Here is a 22,678-nt window from a genome sequence, read left to right as displayed (position 1 = left end):
TATTTCCCATCACAAGAGCTTAGATAATTGGGCCTCATTGTAGAAATAATAGAAGAACCCAATCTACCTGCCTATTTCCCTGGTGCTATCTTCCTCCTTGAAATACTCTCTAGTGGAATAAAATTATTACATCTTCCACTTATGTCAAATTTTACACTTTTCCAAAGAGTTACATTGTACTGAAGCAGAGTTAGAGGCACTGCATCTGCCATAGCCTGGTAGTTATTTTGGAGGATTAATATGAGGAGGCAGCATTAGGTTTAACTTTAGGTTTGAAGGAAATTACACAAATAGTATAGGTTTATACTATGATAGATTCCATTTGGTAACGCCTCCCTCACCTTAAAAGTCACTACTACAGGAGGGTCTTCCTTATATCCCCTCTCCCAACCAACATTAGGTTGGGTGCCCTTGTTAGAGACACTGCACTTCCCTTTTGGATACATCCATTCCACTTGTAAACTTGCTTAGTACCTCTCCAACCTACAGCATGTCAGCCTTTGTGATACTGAGGTCCACATCCATCTTGCTAACAGGGGCCTAGCACATGGCCTGGTTCACAGTAGTTCACTAAATATTCAGTGAATGAATGAATGAACCAGGAGTTGCCTCTAGGAGCAGCCTTGCCACCTTACACAATCATTTATTTTGGGGTGGTACTCTGGGAGTTATGAAAAAGGCATGTGCTAATTATTGTATGGTGATCGCTAGTGGTTATAGTAATTAGTAGGTAAAAGCACAATGGTGGAGTATGACTAAGTAAAGCTGTCCACCAGTGTGTGCGGGGCCATCCCTGTATTCTGAATTTGGAATCCCACTGCCAGCCTCTCTTGGAATCCGGTAGACAGGGTCAATCCTGAGAGGACATTCTATTCAGAGTTGCCAACTCTGGGGACAGGGAGAGCTCAGTTTCCTCTGACACAGTGAAACTTTTCTGGTCTGAAAATTAAATTAAATTACTGGGCAAAACAGTGGCCCTCTGCTACTTCCCCTTCAGCTCTGAGACGGGTTTCCCCATAAAGAGGCTGTTCTGAGTCACTCCTCCTCTAGCAAAACGAGTCAACTCTCTCAGGGTGGGTGGTGGAAGCAGAGACTCATTCTGCTAATCTCTTCCTCCTCCCTCTGGGGCCAAGGTTCACAGCCTTGGCCCCCATTCCTGAGAACAAGAGGACAACAGAAAGAAAAGAAAAAGCCTTTTCCTTCCCATTCCTCCCTCTCTCATGAGCTCTTGCTCTGTGGTTTCCTCTTTCTTCTGCTGAGGGAAGGTGAAGATGGAGATCGAGAATGAGGAAGAAAAGCCAAAGAGCACAGTACTTTGATGGCTTTGAGGTGGGGAGGAAGGAGGTGTATTAGGAAGTGACAGTGGAACGGTGTGAACTGGGAAGAAGGTTGACGAGAGATGATGAATTTTAGGAGAGCCTTCAACAATTCTCATGCCCAGGACAGCCAAGGCCCAGTCCAATTGCCAGGACACTAGGAAACCAGAAATGCAGTCAGTGAAAAGCAATGAAAGCAAAAAGGCAGGCAGATCTGATACAATGGCCCCTGGAAAGAACTATGTCCAGTGGAAGCACCACAAACTGCTTTCAGACTGGGTAGCGAAGAGAGGGAGTGGGTATTCTAGGTGAGACCTTGAGTCAGGAGGCCTACACTCTATTTCCAGATCAGTCATCAATTTACAGGAGGACCCCCAGTAAAAGATGAATGTCGGAGATATGGCTTAATCAGCCACCCATGGGATGGGCAGATGTTTGTGAGGTGCTTTGAAATCTCTAGATAAAAGGAAATGTCAGAAGAAGCTATCATTACTTTGAGTGCTACTCATATAGAAGCCAGAGCATCTTCTATGAGCTCCTGTATTGGAATCAGAGGCTGCAGTATTTTCATCTTGGGTGGACCAGTCCCTGGAGACCTGTTTTCAAATAACCTCAGCTGAAAACAGGGGCAATGGTGAGGTCCCTAGGGAATACAGGGAGACATCACATCACTGGAGCTATTAGAAATTCCCAACCAAGCTCCAAAAGGTTTTCTGTGCACACTGATCCTGGTCAAGTCAAATTTGCCTAGGGGGATATACAGGTTAGGACCTGCTAACACTTTCTCTCTCTCTCTTTCCCTCTCTCTCTCTCTCTCTCTGTCCACCCCACCACCACCACCCCCAATATGTGAATAAGGTCACTTAGAATCTTAACTCACCAAGGAAAAACTGGAGATTCCAAAATGATCACCCAAACTGTGGTGAGAGAGAGAAAGAGGGGGTGGAGGGAGGGAAGAAGAAATCTGATGTGGTTAAAGCAGACCCTTTTTCTTTCTATTTGGCATTACTGCCAAATGCATAGTGTATTTGCCATCTCTGTTCACCCTTTATATACTTTACCATAAATGAACCTACCCTACTCCCTCCTCTGGTCTCCTCTGTTAAGCAAATCTTTCAGGTTGTCATTCCAAAGGATCACGTGAGTCATTGAGCTCTTAAGTGAAAGTATATTCCCCTTTCTGGTTTCTTCAAAGCTGATTAGACTCATAACTGGACTTTAATCCAAGTCCACGATAAGTGCTTACCTGTTTGAATGACCCAAACAGCAGCCTGTAATCATTACAGGTTACAGGTCACAATCTTTACAGACACAGATGTTATTTTTCTGCTATTGAGCAAAGTGGACAAAGGTTGTCTAGTAATGTGGAATGGATCACTTGGTAAAGCCAGAGCTGCTTATAAACTAAGAAAAATCTCAAGAATGGGCTGTGACGTCTAGGCATGCTCTAGGAAAGAACTGAGCTAAGCCTATAGAATTATGAATGGCTTGGATAAGATCAACATGGACTCATCTATTAAATCCCCAAATACTAGGATTTAAATGTCACTTATGAAGTTAAGTTTAACAGAAGAATTAAGCTAAGGACTAATAAAAAGGGATACTACTTCAAACTTTAATGATAAGTGCATGGAACTCATTACCCAAGGAGGGAATATAATCAGAATACAGAAAAGATCAGAGCAAATTTATGAATTGTAGAGCCGTACATGAGTGAAGCTGGGTAGATCTTGAACCAGCCATTTTTCAAAGCTGGTCCTACATCGAATCCCACGTCCCTCTCCTAGTTCCAGGAATTCCAATTTAGTAAGATGGAGTAGGATCCAGGGATCTATATATTACATTTGCAAAACTCCCAAGTGATTCTGACTCATAGCCAGGTGTAAGGACCACTATGTGAAAAACCTTTCCTCCAAGGTAGGAAGCTTTTGGATGGACCATAGGTCTTCCCCATCCCAGTAATTCCCATGGTTTCAGTTGCCAAACTGCCTGGTTGGTGGATGGCAATTGAGAGAGAGACATAGTTTGTGACATGGGAACAAACTCCATAGCAGCCATAATACTGTATCCGCTGATGAAATCAAGCAGTACAGTATAGTAATCCTCTGGTCCTTGACTCATTCAGCACCTTCTCCAAGATCTGACTTTCCCACTTCAGGGAATGACCTCAGATCCGAAACAGTTGGGGCTTTTAGAACAAGGTTCTACCTTTGGAAGGAAATATTCAGATCTGCTTGCCAGTATAAGATGCAGACTTTCTTAAACACTTCCCTCCTGGCTCTTTTTGCACAGGAATTCATTCATTGATTTATACATTCAGTAAATATTTATTGATTCAAAACTAGGTACACAGTCTATGTTGACAGTTTGTTGCTGAGGATGAAAGTACGTAAATAATTCAGTGGTATACCAGACCAGATGTGATTCCTAGCCTCCTAGGTACATAACAGGTTCTCAAAAAATATTTATTATTTTATAATAGTGTCTGGGAACAGTAGACTAGCCATCCCAGGGAACTTTCTCCAAAGGCCCTCCTACCCTCTTAGGAACACAGCATTTGAGTTCTTCAGGATGCATAGCCAATCTAAGGCCAAGAACAATCGTAAAAGGAAGTGCCCACCTTTTCTTTTCAAATGTATCTACAAATGAAAGACAAAAATGAATTTTTGGAGTATGAGAACTATGTTTTAGTCATCTTTGGATCCCCAATACCAAGTACAGTATTGTGCGCACAGTATGAGATCAGTATTTTTGACTGAGTGAAAAAGTAAATGAATGAACAAAGCTTGAATCCCAGTTCTGTCACTGTGTATCCCTGTACAAGTCACACAGTCATTCTGATCCTGTTTCCTCATGGATGGGGCAATAATTACCTTCCCTACTAATGAAAATCATGTGTTTTAAGAGACTTTAGCACTGTGCCTGAAGTATGTTAGGTACTCAATAAATGGTTGTGGTGGTACATGGTTGTTACTTTGAGAACAGATAAGCAGAAGTTTCCAAGATCTAAGTTGTATGGTCAAACTGACACCTAGTGGTGCAATCTTGTAACCTATACCAAAAGTGTAGTCAACTGCTGATTTGAAACCTAAATTGGGGAATAACTAGGAAAGGAAAATAACAAAGTATCTACTTTACATACTAACATTATTTAATCCTCATCAGTGAATTTCAACCCTCGCTGCATTATTAGAATGACCCGTGAAGCTTTTAAAATGTGCTGATGCCTGGGCCTCCCCCCAAGAGATTCTGATTTAATTTACAGGAGGTGCAGCTCAGGTTGCAACTTTTTTCAAAAAAATCAATTTTAATATGCAACCAGAGTTGAGAACCCCTGCAATAGACCTATGAGATAATTATCATCCTTCCTGTTTTACAAATAATGAAAATAAAATTCTGAAGGCTAAAGTAATTTGCATGAGGTCGTATGATTATTAGCAGCAGAGGGGGAATTTGAATTTGAATCTACCATTTGTCCTCTATACCATTTCGTCTTTGCAGAGGTGTTCATAGGTCTGATATGCTCCACTCAGCTTCTGCCTGTGGGAATCTCATACTCAGAGGCATTAGGGAATTCCATGACCCTGTGAGTGGGGTGTTGAAGGATGTAATGTGATCAAATGAAGGCACTGATTCTGAGTTTTCTCTCTAAACTTCCCCTTTCAAGAGATTTATATTCTACTGCTTTGTTGATGGATAAATCAGCAATGTGGAGTTGTTTGACTCTGAACTTAACAGCGATAGGATACATTTAAAACATTTTTCTTGTCTGGACACGTCAGATAATTAAAACAGATTAAATATACTAACCATCCCTTATTAAGTTCCAGGAAAGAGCTGACTATACTGCTACTGCATACTAACTTTGCTTGGCCAAAAACAGTTGCTGTGATAGGTATTTGGAGGTAAAGGAAAAATGAAAGGGTCCAAATCCTAACATCTGAGAGTGTGTCCTAGGTTAGCCTCCCACAGAGTTCCTCAGAGGACAGATATTATTGAAAGGCGTGAGAAACACATGTCCGTTCCAAACCCATCCTGTAGAAACTACCAGATCAGATCAGTCACGGAAAATGAATGGAGCCTCACTGGGTCAGTGAGGAAGGTGGCAGCTTCCTTTAGAGCTGGGTGGGATCTAGGCCAGGGCTTGGCTCAATTTTTTACCAGGATGATTTCCCTGAATTTTATGGGAATGCTTCTTTGATTGGTTCTGGGCAGCATATGGGAGCAGGTTGAAGGTGCCAAGGTTCAACTAAGTGGCAATATTACAGAAACTCACCGTCTGAAAAGCCTACTTCAGGGATCACAAATTGTCAGCCCCAGGGCCATATTTAGCCCATAGAAATGCTTGGCACGGTTTTAACTTACAGTGTTTTTAATATTTTTAAATTAATGGCCAACATTTAACACTGGGGAGAAATCACATTGCAAAATCCAGATTTTTGGCACCAGATACAATCAACAGAGCCTTGACTGTCCTGGTCTCTCTCTGCTTTATCTCCAGAGTCTAGAACAGTGCCTGGAACATAACAGATGTTCAGCAAATATATTGCGAATCACTGTTTTTCAAAACGGCTCCATGAAGTTGGAAACATTATCATCATTTTACAATGAAGAAAAGGAATCTCAGAGAAGTTAAGTAATTTGCCTAAGGTCACACAGCAGTACACATTAAAAATCTGCCATCATTTTTTAAATTTCAGTTTTGGCACTCCAAAATTAAAAAAAAAAAAAAAAATAGCTGGAGTCTCAAAAAAAAAAAAAAAAGAAAGAAAAGAAAAGAAAAGAAAAAAATCAGGGCAGTCAGCTTGCTCTTGAGCTCTGAAAGGCCCTGATGCTGCCTCCAACAAAATAAGTCCTCATCCAACTAGACCACAAATCCTTCAAAGTCAGGAAAACTGTCTTATACTTCTTGGTATATCCATAATGATGACTAGCATATGTATTTGGTAAATGTTTGCTGATAATACAGATCATCAAGAAATCATGGGGCAGGGTGGGAGGACTTTTAAATGATCATCAGTGGGAGGTTGTGAGAGGGAGGGTGGTACATTCTACCACAGCTGCTTTTCTTCTGATCCACAATCCCCACTTTGCTGTTGGTCTGAACATGGAGAGCTCTACTGACACTGGCTCAAATAAGGGATCTAACTTAGATGGAACGTATAAACCAATAAGTAAAAACATGAATCTCGGCTGAAATACGGAAGCTTTCTCAAGATTCTGACCAAGAGAAGGTCAGCATGGTGTTTCTCCCACAGATTGGGCCAAACAGAAGTTTCCTTTTATGGCAGGACAGGGTTCAGCCACTTGTCTAATCAACTGGTAGGTTAATGAATGTCTGTGGCCAAAGAAAGGAATAAGATGAAAGGAGGAGAAACCAAAGGAGACAACTGAAACATTCTTTGTGAGGAAAGGGAATCACCAACAAATGCCTTCTCCAAGGACAGGTAGGATCTTTACAAATAATTCATGTAACTTTGGGAGGGTTTTGTCATTGCAACATTGTGTTAATATGAATATATTAGCAAAAGCACAAGAGTAAGGAGAATGGATGCCCAGCCTCTCCATTGTGAATTAACAAGTGGACCACTCTGGAAACAGGAGAGGCCTAAGGAGCTGTCTTGGACCCCTGCCAAGCTCATTCCTTCCTCCAACCTTTTCTGGTATCATCCCCCTCATCTGGAATATCCTCCCTTCTTCCCTCTGTCTAAATCTTCTTGCTCAGCCTCTGAGAACCAACACAAGTTCTTGTGTCTCCACCACGACTCCAGCTGCCCACCCTGCCCTTGAAATCCTACAGTTGATCTGTTGTGTGCCATATAACTCTCACTAGATTAAGCATATTGTCTTTGGGATGTTCTTGTATGTGTGTCTTATAAAACCCCTTGTAAACTCCTTGAGGACAAGGGCCATTTCTTCTGCTGCTGCTACATCTCCCACAATGCTGACAGCCTAACAGACCCTCTGTACAGATTTGCTGATTTGCTGACTGAAGAGTTCAGTTCAGCTCTCTTGTTCTTGCCAGCAATGCAGAGTGCACAATACAGTCCTTTCACTATTAAGAGACAAATTCAAAGACAGAGGGGCTGAGAAAGACTTGTATAGAATCTTTCATTGTTTTGAATGTTTCATGGTAACTAGATCCCAGAATCCTTAGGTTTGAAAAATGTGGAAATAATTTTGACATATAAGATGGTGCTTTCTGGATTAATATTTCACTTATAACCACCTGCAAAAGTTACATGAATCCACCTGCATGAGTTACATGAATCCGGGAAAGGGATGACTTTTTGTTATGTTGATTGATATCCCCTAAAGTTCTTTTACCCTGTTTCATACCTGCTAAGAGTTCATAAGGGAAAATACTGCTTTTTATATTTCTGTTGATAACAGTGCCACCTGAAGAGAAGATGTGGTTAAGAAAAAAGGAGAAAGATTCACACTGTCATTATTTTCATCATTGAATGTTCCAAAGCTTTTTAGAGTATCCACAGCAATCAATATTTAGGAAAGAAAGTTGAATTCATACTACTTTAAATTCTGGGTCCTTCCTTTTCCATGACTATTTTCTGGGTATCATGTGCTCTTATTATGGAATCCCATCTTATGATACAGATGCAATTTGCAGCTGTTCCACGATGCTGACATCTTTTAAGCATTTAGTACATTGAGGCTCATGAGCATTGCTAATAGACCTTGTGACACTGTGGAGATGCTTCCCAGGGATCTAAAAATGCTCACACCCACCCACACAGTGCAAAGGGGGAAACGGTTGTGCTGGCTTGGTTTTCTTGTGATAGTTAGGTGACATGGCTTCACTTTGCCCCATTGGCTGCTGCTAAAGAACCTGCTCTAGAACAAGACTATGCTTGTATATAAAAACCTTCGTTTGAGCTATTTCTTTCAGACAAATGGGATTCTAGTTTGGGCATTAGAGGGCTTTGGGAAGCTTGCAAAGGATGTTGGATCTTTTGATATTTTTACTTCAGTAAAATTTAGAGCTCCTACCCACATTTCATATATAACCTTTCTGGAGCATGAAAAGATATGCTTTATCACCTAATGTGATTGTTACATATCAATTTTCTTTAACCTTCTCTGTAAATGGTGCACATTAGGCAATGAGGCCTACTGTTAGATTTATTCTTCTTTATAAACATAGTGATCAAAGAGATTATACAATATCAATTAAAGAGACCAAATGTGGCCAGGTCCACTGCTGCCTGTGCCTTGAAGCAAGTAAAGAGCTCAGCCTAGAGACGAGTACCTTTTCTTCTAGGGGAAGAGGAAAAATCTTCTGAGCATTTACCCAGCTAGTGAGCTGAGTTGTCAAGAGACCCAAATGGTCCCATTGCAATCTTCTTTTCCCAGGCAGTGCGGAGATCTTTGACAAGTGATGAGTGACTTCTGCTTCTCGCATTCAGGCCAAGGACCAGACTCTGTGACCACGGATTTGGCGTGTGGGGTCTCACAGGCTGCAGATAAATTTGACACATGAATGCAAATGCCAAACATGTGGTTTCATGTGAGAGGTAGACACAAAGAGAAAGTCTCTTTGGCCATAGTTTTTCAAAATAGCTCTATGACCTACTATACTAGATAAAAAGAAATAGAACCCATGAGTTCAAGACCTGCCTCCCTTGACCCAGTCAGAAGCCTAAAATGTGGAGAATAGTTGTGAATGGCTCATCCAAGAAGACTTGGGCATCTTCATGGTGATCTTTGGGATTAGCCTGTGTTTTCTTTATCTTTATTATTATGCAGAAATAGCAGCAATTATAGGACTCTCTTGCAGCTATGTCTAAAGAGCCTCATTCCTGGGATGTGCTGAGGAGATGGATTCACTCAGGGTAAATAGCCCTTGGGGACACAGCATTGCTCTCTTTCAATCCATAAACCAATGTGTTGACGGCCAAGGTTTAGCTTTTCCCTAGGTTAAAGCACCCCCAAGAGTATGGGTAGTTCTAAAGTCAATCCAACTGAGTGTCTACATTACTCTATGGAATACTAAGGAGAGATATCCTCTCTACCCCAAAATGAATTCTCAGCCTGGGACAAAAGCACAAATAAAAGCCCATTGACCATATGTCTAAATAGTTCAAGTTATAAATCAAGCTAACAAACTATTGAGTAAAATAAACCCTTTCACCTACCTTGACAAAAACAAACAAACAAACAAACAAAAAAACAGGTTGAATTTGGAATTCTCAGACTCTGGGGTTCTATAACATGGTGGCACAAGAAAAGCTGGCCTTTGGCCCACCCTTCTTCTCTTCCCATTCCCAGCTCTATACCACACTGTGAGGACCGCACACTTACACAGGTGGACACGCTAAACTGATTATCCAAGCTCTGTTCACATACCCTGAAAATTACTAACTGTTGGCCACTCCTTGAGTCTAAGGGTACACACACAGTGGCAGTGCTGACCACTTTTAGGGGGAGAAACCAGAGCTCTCAAGCCCAAAAAGTGGATAGGATATTCCAGGCTCTTGGGTATCCAGAGTATGTGGTCTTGAAGGAGGGTGTGACCTATTTGGCCCCATGAACTGCTTGCTCTTATTGAGAAGGAGAAGGCCAAAGTTGAAGGTCAGAGCTGAGTCCTTGAAAGCTTAGATTCCAGGGCAGGGGCCCTTCCTGCTCCAGTACAAGTGTATTTCTGGTTAGATTATTGCTAGCTATCTTGACATAAGATTGCCTCCAAGGAAATCTCCTACTGCCCATAGTACCTACTAAACTGGTGAAATGACATGAAGGCACAGGGCCAGATACTCTGTGGTGCCCAACACTGAAGACATTGGTACGGAGGAGAAACAAGGTTTGAAATACACAAGACTAGAAGCTAATCTACAGAAAATTCTTCCAATCATCACATACATAAAATTATACAGAAGGATTTAGTTCTCATTGACGCCTAGTCAAAAAAGTTCTCTCCTGATAATGCAGCATATACAATCACAAATGCACCATACATTTTTTATAGGAATCAAGCAAAAAAGAATTTATCAGAATTTGTGTATTTATAGGGAACAAAACTGTAGTGGTACTAAAAATGTTGACTTTGTATGTAAAGTCACACATTTTATGCATTTACTATCAATAACGAAACCAAACTTGGAACCATGCTAAAGAAAGGATGAATTATCTTTTTATTCTCTCTATAGAATACATTACAAAATCCTTGTCATATGAAGCAGTCAAAAAGTATAAACTCAAGCATTTTTGGGAAAAAGTTTCATAAAGTGTGTCAGTCTATTAATATGTGATTTTTCTGGATTTTGTAATGTTTGAGGTATTTATTAAATTTTTTAACTTGTAAGTTATGGTGCTTTCTTTCCTTATTTGCATTTAAATAAACATTTATTTTATACTAATTTTTTATTTGTAGTTTGTATTATTTTTCTTTAACAAGGCTCCCCAAATTGTGTAAGCATCAGGACCCACAAAACCTGGATCCACTCCTGGTGGAATGGTGAGAGTAATGGGCAATTTTCATTGAACTCACCTCTTACATCTCCAACCAGTGTTTTTAAAAATGCACCATTTTAGAGGAAGAGCCCCAAGAGAACAAGGCAAAGAGAACAGCAGTAAGAAATACTGAATGCTGAAAAGGATGTTTTCCAGTATTTAAATGTAAGCAATTCTTTTCAGTTATTCCCAATAGTCATCCCTAGGTTGTGTCATTAGCTGGAAAGAAACTCTGAATAGAAGAACTCAAGCAGTATAGGTTAATGACCCTGACTCTTTGAAATGTAATAGAAAGTTTTTAGGATTACCAAATTTATCATTATACAGTGGCTAGATCCACAGATTAAATTTTGATGTAGTTTTGTTTAGATTCAGTGTGTTTCATTCAATATGGAAGTTAAGAACTTATTTTATCAAATCATACTATAAAATATTTATATCTCAATATCAAGTCTCATCATATTTCATTATAAAAATGTTTAACATTTTCCACCTATTAACAAAAATAAAATGATATGCTATTTTCTGGGCCAATTAATTTTGAGTAATATGATATTAAAAAATTGCCTATAGATAAGTATAAATATATAGATGTGTGTGTGTATATATATATATATATTCTCCCCTTTCATTAAATACATAGAAAACTGTTTATGATATCTAAGAAAGTTAAGGGAGTTATTTCTGATTTTTATGCTTGATTATTTTTAATTAATCTCAAAAGCCTAACATAAGAGTTTAATACATACACACATGCACATTTACAGAAGGAACACCATGCCTTTTATCAGATTCCTTATTTCACAAGTAACTTATAATTTTAGGTATACATCGTATTGCTTGACTACTAGCTAAGTAATGAGAAACAACATATTATTTCTTAACTTGTTTGTCGTTACTTTAAAAATGGATAAATCAATTATATTGGACCATATCATTTTAACTTTGACTTTCAAGATTTATTCTTATTTGCCAATTACTTTACGATATTCTTTGAATATTATATTTGAAATGAAAAATGAAGTCATGACAAAAAGTAAATCTGACCTACATGCAAATGTTTATAGCAGCTTTATTCATAATCACTCAAAACAGGAAGCAACCGAGATGTTCTTCACCAGGTGAGAGGATAAACAAACCATGGTTCATCTATACAATGGAACATTACCCAATGATGAAAACAAACAAACAAGCTATGAAGCCATGCCATGGAAGAAACTTAAATGCACATTGCTAAGTGAAAGAAGCCAGCCTGAAAAGTCTACATCCTGTATGATTCCGATTATATGACCGTCTGGAAAAGATAAAATTATAAAGGCAGTAAAACAGTCAGTAGTTGCGGGGTATGCAGGGAGAGGGGAGGAGGGGAAGCACAGAGGAAGCACGGGGTTGAATAGGTGAAGCAGTGTATGTTAAGGACCCTGTGGGCCATAGTTTGCCCAATGCTGATTATGGTTATTTGGTAAAATAATCTTACAAATTAATAAGAGTCATTGCTCTCGAAGTTAGTCTGAAATCTGTCTCACATTTATCAAAGCTAAGGCCTATATCCTTAAGATTTAAGCAAAATAATAAAGAAATATATAAAGTAAAACATGGAAATTCTTCTCTTGCCAATAATCCCACTCCCTAGAGACAACCACTGTCATTTGTTTGGTATCTATCTTTCCAGATAGTCAACTGTGCAAACACACACACTCACACACACATGGCTTTAGAGAAATTATATATAAATGTATATGGCTTGCAACTTTTGAAACAAGGAAACAAGACACATAATGTTCTGCAATTTGATTTTTCAATTTACAACATATTTTGGATATCATTCATTATCATTCTTTTTAGCAACTGCCTATTAATAGTAATTTCCAATTTTGAAAATATAAGCAATGAGCATCTATGTAAATATACTATGAATATTTTTACAGGATAGATTCCTAGAAGCAGAATTACTGGGTCAAAGATATCCAAATTTTGCTGTTGATGAAATTGGCACCCAAAACTCCATACCAAGGTCTCTCAACCTCTGCACTATTGACATTTTTGGCTGGATAATTCTTTGTGGTGGGGGCTGTCCTATTGCAGAATGTTTAACAGCATCCCAGGCCTCTACCCACTAGATGCCAGGAGTACCCACTCTGCTGTGACAACCAAAAATGTCTCCTGACATTGCCAAATATCCCCTGGGGGTCAAAATCATCCCTGGTTGAGAACCCCTACCCTAGAAACTTTTTTTCCTTTTATTTCTTTCTCGCCACCCTCCTTCCAGCCACTTTTCCTGCTCTCCTTCCTTCATAAAGACACTTAAAAGAACTTGTGATATAGTGTATTTGAATTTTAAATAAAGAATGAATAAAAAAGGCAATAAACAATCCAAAGGAATAGCCACGTAATGATGGGTTTTGGTGGGGGAGATAATTTGGGGCACTTTCCTGATAGACTTCAAATCATTCCATGTAGACTTAAACATGAGATTGGCTCAAACTTTTCTATAGCAGCTTCTATGAAGAACAATTATTAAATTCTATAATCTAATGTCAAACTTCTTTGATGTAAAAAAACAAAAAGAAATCATATCGATTTAAAAAAAAAAATACCACACAGAAAAGCAAGGTAAGCCCTGAGTAAAGATCGGGAAAAATGAGGCAAGTTAGTTAAGGAAAGGAATGTTTGTTTGTTTAAAAAATTGTGTTTCTTAATTACACAAGTGATATATGTTCAATGTAGAAAACAGAACATACAAATAAGCAAAAAGAAGAAAATAAACATAATCTGAAATCCTACCATCCAGAATTAATTATTGTGGTGTAAAGATTCTCAAACTTTTTCAATAGTATGGATGGATATATGGATAGACGTACATATAGATATAGACATAGATATAGATAGATATAGATAGATATATATAGATAGATAGATATAGATACAGATAGATAATGGCTATAGATAGATAAGATAGATAGATATACATAAACACCAACACACACATATATATCCCCCAAATGGGATCCTACTGTAATATATTTTTGTCTGCTTTTTTGCCCAGTCAAAGACATATTAAGTATTCTTTCATCAACAGTAACAAGTTTATTACAACAATACTATGGGTCAACAATAGGGGGACTAAGGAATCTAGGAGGATTTGGGTTTTATTTTTTATTCTTATTGCTGCTCTGCAGTAATGAAAATGTTCTAAAATTGATCATGGGGATGTATGCACAACACTGTGAACCAGTGATTGTATTCTGGATGGTTCATGTGGTATGTGAATATATCTCAATAAAATTGAAACAAAAAGACATATTAAGGATATTATTCCATGTCATTAAATTATGTATCTAAAAATGATTATTAATAGCTGCTTCTGTAGTGAGAATGAAGCAGAACCATGGGAAAAGTGATGAAATTAAAGATAAATCAGACACCAAAAGGTTTCTCCCAGTCACAGGGAAACTAGAGGACAGAGAACCCAACAGGCCTCTTTATTTGAGGAAATGACAAAATATGTTAAAAAAAGAAACGGATGAGGTCACAGGAAAGATTGGGAAGAGGAGATATTTGTTCAGGATGCGGAAAAAATAAACCTACAGCCCTCTTGTAGCTGAACATATTCAGCTTTGCAGGCAGACAGGCGCAACTCATCCCCAGTTCACAGCAGGATGTGTCCATTGTGTACTGAAAACCACTCTCTGAAAAGGCAATTAAAACTCCTAGTGATAAAATTCTTCTACAACATTTCTCCAAGGGATCACATATCAAGGTCTTGTCAGCACACACTGCCTTTGTGTCAATTAGGAAGAGAGCCCCTCCTCCTGCTGCCACTTTCTCCAGACACAGGAGGCTTACACCAGAGCACAGGGCTAGGAGAATATTGATTTTGGCCCCCACTCTGATCCCAGGCCACGTACTTTTGTACAAAGTGCTATCTGTACAACCTCACACTATGACCGTGTCTGGTATGGTCCCTCCTGACTTTCTTAAGCTTCCATAGGGCATATGCAAAAATAATAAATAATCTTAAATTCTCCATTTCCCATTTCAATTGGATGGGTCCAACTGAAGAACTTCTCTGCACTGCCCCCTTCTCTTCATCATTCCTCACAGCTAGGGTTTGCTCCTTAATAATACAATATTATTATAGCTACCATTTTTAAGTGCCTACTCTGTACCAGGTCTGTGCTAAGCGTCTTGCATGCAGTCTTTTATCCTTACAACAACCCTATGAAGAAGTAGGTTTAATTACTGCCCCTATTTTACAGATGAGATAACTTAGGCCTGAGAAGGTAACTTGCCTGAGTTAATGCCACAGCTGAGTGGTAGACTCAATTCTAGTTGGCTTGCTTCCCACATGCACTTCCTGGGCACTTTCTGTGTGAAAGGTGGTTTGCTAAATGCAAGAGAGGACAGAAAAAGGCATAAGGAAGTCCTTGCATCAAGGGAGTTTACTGTTTGGTGGAAGGATTTTGACAGGTACATAAATCTGACTCAAAGCAGAAAGTGTTAAATTCATGTGAAGGGGTCAAGACTCTCTTGTGATTGGGAAGATCCGAAGAGACTTTGAGGGAGGAGTTGGAATGTGAAATAGATTTTATAGTTTTCACAAAAATAAGGAAATAACTGAAACTGTAGCACTATAACCTGTAATATTCTTTGAAATTTGCTCTCTACTTGTTAAATTGCACTTGGAAAGTTATCACTTCTACGTATATATGTTACATTCTACAATAAAAAGTGATTAAAAAGTGAAAAAAAAAAGAATTGCCTAAAAAAATGATTGGAAGACAACATTGAGAGGGAACAGTATGAATAAACACAAGGAAGCGAATATAAGCAAGGAATGGCAAATAGTCTAGCTTGTAGAAATAGAGTTAAGGTGAGTTATGCTGGGTAAGCCTCTAACATCATGTGCCTTCAGTACCTAGTTGAGGATCTAAGATTGGGCAATGGAGCTCATGGATGGGTTCTGAGAAGGGTGATGACATGTTTGGGGCCACAACTTGATAAAATTAACCTTGTAGCCATGTGTAGTATAAATTGGCATAGGGTCAGATTAAAAGTAAAGAGACTAGATGCAAGCCTATTTCTAACAGACCAGCGTTTTTCAACTTTAGCAATATTGACATTTGGGGTAGGAAAATCCTTTGTTGTGTGTGGGGTGGGCTGTTCTATGCATTGTAGGATATTTAGTAGCATCTCTGGCCTCTCCTTGCTAGATGCTAGGAGAACCATCCCCCACTCCCACCCCTCAAACACACACACACAGTTGTAACAACCAAAAATGTCTCTAGACACTGTCAACTGTCCTCTAGGAGGCAAAATAGACCCCAGTTGAAAAGCACAATAATAGACCATGTGAGATATAGAAAAGAAAGGATGGATATGAGACACTGAGACATAGGGAGGGGTAGCATCTAAAAGCATTGGCAAGTGTCTGGATAGGAGTCGGACTAAGGAAGAGGAAGCTCTGAAGGATCAGACAGAACCACAGACAAGGCCCTAGAGGCCTTGTGGTCTAATAAACTCACAATAATTTGCAATGTTGTAAACCCTTTTGGAGGGCAATTTGGTAAAACCTAGTTAATAATCACAAAAATTATCTTGCCCTCTGACCCAGAAATTTCTCCCCTGGGAATTTATTTTAAATGGTTCAGATGAAAACAAGAAATATTTATGTACAAAGCAACTGTAGTTACACGAAGACAGTGACCATGTTATTCTCCACAATTAGACCCTCACCCCTATGACACTGCCTGTTAAATGAGGGGCCCACATTTTGGGATTTAAGATTCAGAGGAGGCAAAGATTGAAGATTTCAGAGAGAGAAGTCATGGCTAATTAAATAAAATCCCAGAGGGAAGGGCAGATAACAAGAATGTAAGTAGAGAAGTTCATAACTGTTTTCTGAGAGAGAGAGTAATGACTGAGAATTTGTAACGGAGAAATGAGGTGGAGGAACTTAGGACGTCAATCAATGAAGTTACCTGAGAGCAGAGAAGACGCGGGCAGACCCAGGGTTCGAGTAGAATCTTTCCCTGAGGACATTCCTTGAAAACAAGAACTGTGCTTATTCCCAGGTGATGCTGCTGGGAACCTGCAGTTCAAAAATGAGAGTGTCCCGGGGAACACTGCAACATTCAGAGACCAGAGGAAAGAAGAGTTAAGCATCCAACTTTCTTTCTCCTGGAGTCACGAGCAACTTGATTCTTAAATTATCCTCTGAATATGAATCCTTGTTAATTTGGCAGAGATTCTGCCTTGCTAGCGCGAAGCTCTACATTTCAACCAACGGAACCCGTGTGCTGAAAAGGTGAGCGGGAGGCATGAGTGGAAGAATGGTGGGCGTTGCCAAGCCAGGAGAGGCTGGAGGCCGCGCCCCCTTCCCAGAGTACACTGCAGTCGCTCCCTGCTTTGAAATCCGTGCTCGCCTGCTCCGGTTCCGCTAGGAGGAGGGTCGCCACCATGGATGGGCTACGGGCTGGTGCGGGGCTGCTGAGGCGAGGGCGCCTAAGGCGCCGGCGCCAGCCCCAGTCACATAGCGGGTCGGTCTTGACCCTGCCCTTGAGGCCGAGGAAGATCCGAAGGCAGCTGAGGAGAAGTGTTGCATCTCGCATGGCGGCGCTGAGAGCCAAGACGCTGCCGAGCGAGGACTCGGGGGACTCGCGGGTGGAGTCGACAGGCGACGATCCCGGTGACCCGCTGTCTGGTGAGGCGGCGGCCGCAGCGGCGGCCATCCCGGATGCGGCCCGGGGAGAGCCGTATGGCCACTTCGGGCCTGCAGAGCTACTGGAGGCGCCGCCGGCGGGCCGCTCCCTGCAGACCCCGCCCGCGCGCCTGGTGGAGGTGCCTGCTGCGCCCGCGCGTGTGGTGGAGACCTCTGCCCTGCTGTGCACAGCTCAGCACTTGGCGGCCGCTCCACCGTCCGTGGCCCCCGCGACGCTGTCGGGACCGCAGGTGGATGGCACGGGCGGAGAGCTGCCCTGGGGCTCCCCGCTTCAACGCGTCCTGACCGAGCTGAACCGCATCTCCAGCAGCCGGAGGCGGGCGGCGCGCCTCTTCGAGTGGCTCATCTCGCCCATGCCTCCGGACCATTTCTACCGGCGCCTATGGGAGCGGGAGGCGGTGCTGGTACGGCGGCAGGACCACTCTTACTACCAGGGCCTTTTCTCTACGGCCGACCTGGACTCGATACTGCGCCACGAGGAGGTGCAGTTCGGGCAGCACCTGGACGCCGCGCGCTACATCCACGGGCGGCGCGAGACCCTGAACCCGCCGGGCCGCGCCCTGCCCGCCGCCGCGTGGTCCCTGTACCAGGCCGGCTGCTCGCTGCGCCTCCTCTGTCCTCAGGCTTTCTCCACAACCGTGTGGCATTTTTTGGCTGTGCTCCAGGAGCAGTTTGGAAGTATGGCCGGCTCCAACATTTACCTCACCCCTCCCAACTCGCAGGGCTTTGCCCCCCACTACGACGACATCGAGGCCTTCGTGCTGCAGCTGGAAGGCAGGAAACTCTGGCGTGTCTACAGACCCCGGGTCGCGACTGAAGAACTGGCCCTGACATCCAGCCCCAACTTCAGCCAGGAGGATCTCGGTGAGCCGGTGCTGCAGACCATACTGGAACCTGGAGATTTGCTCTATTTTCCTCGGGGCTTCATTCACCAAGCTGAATGTCAGGATGGGGTGCACTCGTTGCATCTCACTGTGTCCACATACCAGCGCAATACGTGGGGCGACTTCCTGGAGGCGGTACTGCCTCTGGCCGTGCAGGCCGCAATGGAAGAAAATGTGGAGTTTCGTAGGGGTCTGCCCCGAGACTTCATGGATTACATGGGAGCCCAGCATTCAGATTCTAAGGATCCACGAAGAACTGCTTTCATGGAGAAGGTGAGGGTCTTGGTTACCCGCTTGGGACACTTTGCCCCTGTCGATGCTGTGGCTGACCAGCGAGCCAAAGACTTCATCCACGATTCTCTGCCCCCAGTGTTGACTGATAGGGAGAGGGCACTGAGTGTTTATGGGCTCCCCATTCGCTGGGAGGCTGGAGAACCTGTAAACGTGGGGGCCCAGGTGACTACAGAAACAGAAGTGCACATGCTTCAGGATGGGATAGCTCGACTAGTGGGTGAGGGAGGCCGTTTGTTTCTCTATCATACGGTGGAAAACTCTCGTGTTTACCATCTGGAAGAGCCCAAGTGCTTGGAGATATATCCCCAGCAAGCCGATGCCATGGAACTCTTGCTCCGCTCCTACCCAGAGTTTGTGAGAGTGGGAGACCTGCCCTGTGACAGTGTGGAGGACCAGCTTTCCTTGGCCACCATGTTATATGATAAGGGGTTGCTGCTCACAAAGATGCCTCTGACTCTAAACTAGTTTCTTGTTGATTGCTGCAAACATGACAAGAAATGGTTTTACCACCATTCTTTAAAAAACTCATGTTCTTACCTTGATAACCTTCAGTGAACTGTGGGGCTCACATTTACCTGTATGACTGCTTCAATGTCACAAGCCTCAGATGGTCTTCTAGGAACAACAACTTCATCTAGGTACAAAAGTAAAAGCAGAAGTTGGAGGTGGACAAAAGGAGATTACCTGCAGAAGTTTAGTCTTGATCCCTGATCGTTTCAGAGCACCAACTTCATCATTACCCTCAGGCTTCTGCGTACTGTGTAGCATTTGCTGTGTCATTCTGCTTGAGACATTAGAAGTTTTTATTTGGAATTTGCATCCTTCATTTGAGTTCTCTTTCATCAGTTTGGGGGGAGGGCTGGGGTCAGTATCCTGTTTGTTGTGAGTTTGTATGAATGTTAGAAAAAGTTATTAAAGTGCCAAAGAATGTTTCCCTTTTCTAAGGCTAGATTATTATGTGGCATGGTTTGAAGAATTGGGGAGCAGGGGGTAAGATAGAGAAAATCTCTAGTGTCTAAGGTGGAAAGCAAATTAGGGTGGTGTTGCAGGATGTAAAAGGAGCATGTTGAACAGCTTTTTAAGTTAGAGAAATTCATCTGATTGGGGCTCATTCTATAGCTTTGGGGTCATTTATTCATTTGAATCATCATGCTACTTGAACCCCTACAGCACTATCCTATTAGAAAAGTTATTGTTCACTAGCAATATCAGCCTGATAATTGCTTTTTTTTGCTCAGTGCTTGCTCATATCAGTGGCTGGCCCTGCTCCCAAAGGGGCAGCATGTCACCTAATTTTGTTGTCATAAGCCTCAGTCAATCAACTTGTAGCAAACTGGCCATGTGGGAAGACTGATGTTCAAGTCACTTTCCACTCTCATTTTTTTCTGGCAGTTGGAAGAAACTTCCCCAAATCTGGCAAGTGAATATTCTCATGGTTGGTGGAAAAAAGCTTGATGTGCCAGAAAGAAAGAACACTGGACTTGGAACCAGAAGACCTAGGTTTGGGGTGGTGGCTGGCAGGCAGCTGGCTGAATGACCTGAAGCTGCTGCTACGCCTGGGGACACAGATTTTGTAAGTATATTTTGGTATAGCTTGATATTTGTACCCACCTCCTTATCATTTCAGGTTGTATCTGGGACTCTAAGATTCTATTTATCCTGTAACTGATACCACTTATATAACTGATAGGCTGAGAACTTTATAAAAGTTTTTTTTTTTTTTCAATTATATTGTGGTAATATATACATAACATGAAATTTAACATTTTAACCATTTTTGAGTGTACAATTCAGTGGTATTGATTACATTCACAATGTTGTGCTACCGTCTCCACCATCCATTACCAAAACTCTAGTCTTTTTAAAAAAGTTACAGAAACTTAGACGTACATAAAGTAAAAACGATAGCTTTCCTTCCAACCCCAATTTTCCAGAGGTAACCACTATTAAAAGTTAAGCTCTCAAGGCTTTTTTTGGTGCTTATTCAAACATGCATAGAATAGTTATTTTTGTTTGTTTTTAAGAAAGACTCATGTTTTCCTAATGCCCTTATTTGAGCTAATTCTCAAATCAGTTCAAAGAGAGATACCTAACTTTTTTTTTTCTAGGTACAAAATAGCAAATGATTAGAAACCTGAGGATCAGGAAAAAAACAAAAACAAAAAACAGGACTGAAAGGATGGTGGCCAAGAAGGAAAGAAAGTAGCCTCTCCTACAAGGCTTGGTACTAAGTCCTAAAACATCTAGATGCTGAAAATGGCTTGTTAAAGGACTCAAGGACTCACCCCTAAGAAACCTACCCTGAAAAGTTTCTTGGAGAAGAGTACAGAGTTCCAATGGTTTCTGTCCCTCTTTGGGTTGCAAATAAACACGTTTTGCTTCTTCCTTCAGTTTTCCCATGATCGCCTCAATTTTGAGTATTTTCTGTGTCAGCAAGTCCTTCTGGCTTAACGTACTAATCTAGATCAGAACAAATGATGTTAAAAAACAACTGCAAATTAAAAAGCGTTAGTAAAGTAACTGATAGCATCATGCTTATTAGGATTAGGTGGTATATAAATGCCTAAGAACATTGTTCTCTTGTGATATTGGTTGGACATTTTTTATGCCTGTTAATGAAAATTTTACTTTAGTTTTTTGTGCATGATAAAAGGAACCTGCTAAGAAATGCTTGCTTGGTGTGAAGTTGGTTTTGTAAATTATGTGAAATAAGAATCTCATGCATGATAAAAAGTTCTTTTAACTTTTTGAAGTCCTTTTCCCTCTATTCCTTCATCTCATCTAACAGCTTTGAGAAATTTGAACAATCCTTTTAGCTAGAGTTCCTTTGATAAAAGATCCCAGATAAAATTTAAGGAACATTAAGAAGGAAAAAAGAAAATATAGGGAGCCAGCTCAATGCCTCATTCTTCTACCTGTAAAAAAGAAAGAACTTTGGTTTAGGGGTTGGTGGAGAGAAAATGGGAAGGAAGGGAAACAGTATTCAGAAACAACAATAACAATAAAAAAACCTGATTTTGAGGGCTACGTGATAGGACTAGTAGGATTTAAAAAAAAAAAATGAATTGGACTCTATAACCCAATCTTGCACAGATGTTTTCTATCTTTAAATGTGTTCTGGGTTTGTAGGTGTTCAGGGGAAGAGGACATGTATATGCTTAGGGGGAGAAAGTGTCTGAGGAACTCTTGAGAGCCCTTAATCCTTGAATTTTCTCTTGAAAACAAAGTTTGCATTTATCTACCCTGTTCTTGATCTCCTGAAGCATTTCTTGGTTTCCTTCATTTTCTAAGTTGAGTATCTTCATTGCCTGGTAAATTTCCCTGAAAGATAAGATAGGCTTTTCTTAGATTGTTCTTCCATGTCCTTAATATCATAGGGTTGGGAAGTACAGGACTTGGAATCAGGCAAGAATCCTAAGTTTCATTACTAACTGTGCAGGTTTACTGAGCCTCATCTGTAAATGATGCTTAGCTTATAGGAATGTTGTGCAATTTTTGACATGATACATTTGAAAGTACTAATAGGTACCATTTATTGAACACCTTTATGGCAGGTGTACATATAGTTCAGGATATACTAATATATACTACTATATAATTAACTACTAAACTACTCATTAATCATTACCACATCCTATAAAGCATACTCTGCATTTGATACATGAAGACATGAACTCAGAGAGTTTGTGATTTGCCCAGGCTCGCATAGCTAGTGATTGCCAGAGCTGGTATTCAAACCCTGGTTTTTTTTGACTCTAAAGTTTGTCACAGTAGACACTTAATAAAGTTAGTTGACTAAATGATGAACTTAGAATCACCTGGGGATAGTGGAAAGGTGAATGAAGTACATGAGCTTGATTTTCATGCTGATTTAGACCAATGTTTATGTTACCACTTAGGTAAGTAAGTAGGTGTATGGTATGGATGAGCCTGTGCTTTTACTGTCATCAGACAACTTGGAATGGCAGAGACATTCTCTGTGAACAGGGCTGGGA

At 41.0% G+C, this 22,678-nt stretch overlaps 2 protein-coding genes across 2 annotated transcripts in view; one reads left to right on the top strand and one right to left on the bottom strand.

The window, feature by feature from the left end:
• Positions 1-8,528: 8,528 nt before the first annotated feature.
• The window catches only part of HEATR4 (HEAT repeat containing 4), a 36,243-nt gene continuing 22,093 nt past the window's right edge, over positions 8,529-22,678 (bottom strand). The window contains exons 13-16 of the mRNA XM_037832358.1: positions 21,926-22,004; positions 20,984-21,143; positions 19,259-19,317; positions 8,529-8,791 (exon numbers count right to left, since the gene is read on the bottom strand). Coding sequence (XP_037688286.1) covers positions 8,630-8,791; positions 19,259-19,317; positions 20,984-21,143; positions 21,926-22,004 — 460 coding nt within the window. The 3' untranslated portion in view covers positions 8,529-8,629. The remainder of the gene's footprint in view (positions 8,792-19,258; positions 19,318-20,983; positions 21,144-21,925; positions 22,005-22,678) is intronic.
• Positions 17,206-19,173, top strand: RIOX1 (ribosomal oxygenase 1). Its single transcript, XM_037832353.1, has one exon. It carries the CDS (start codon positions 17,244-17,246, stop codon positions 19,146-19,148), a length of 1,905 nt encoding a protein of 634 aa, XP_037688281.1. The 5' UTR covers positions 17,206-17,243; the 3' UTR covers positions 19,149-19,173.

Source organism: Choloepus didactylus, chromosome 4, assembly GCF_015220235.1.
Source record: "Choloepus didactylus isolate mChoDid1 chromosome 4, mChoDid1.pri, whole genome shotgun sequence".
Lineage (NCBI taxonomy): Eukaryota > Metazoa > Chordata > Mammalia > Pilosa > Megalonychidae > Choloepus > Choloepus didactylus.
The sequence above is the reverse complement of the archived record's forward strand: the minus strand, read 5'-3'. Positions and strand labels throughout refer to the sequence as shown.

Coding starts and splice junctions, on each gene's coding strand:
- RIOX1 (XM_037832353.1), top strand. CDS start 17,244: ATGGATGGGCTACGGGCTGGTGCGGGGCTGCTGAGGCGAGGGCGCCTA.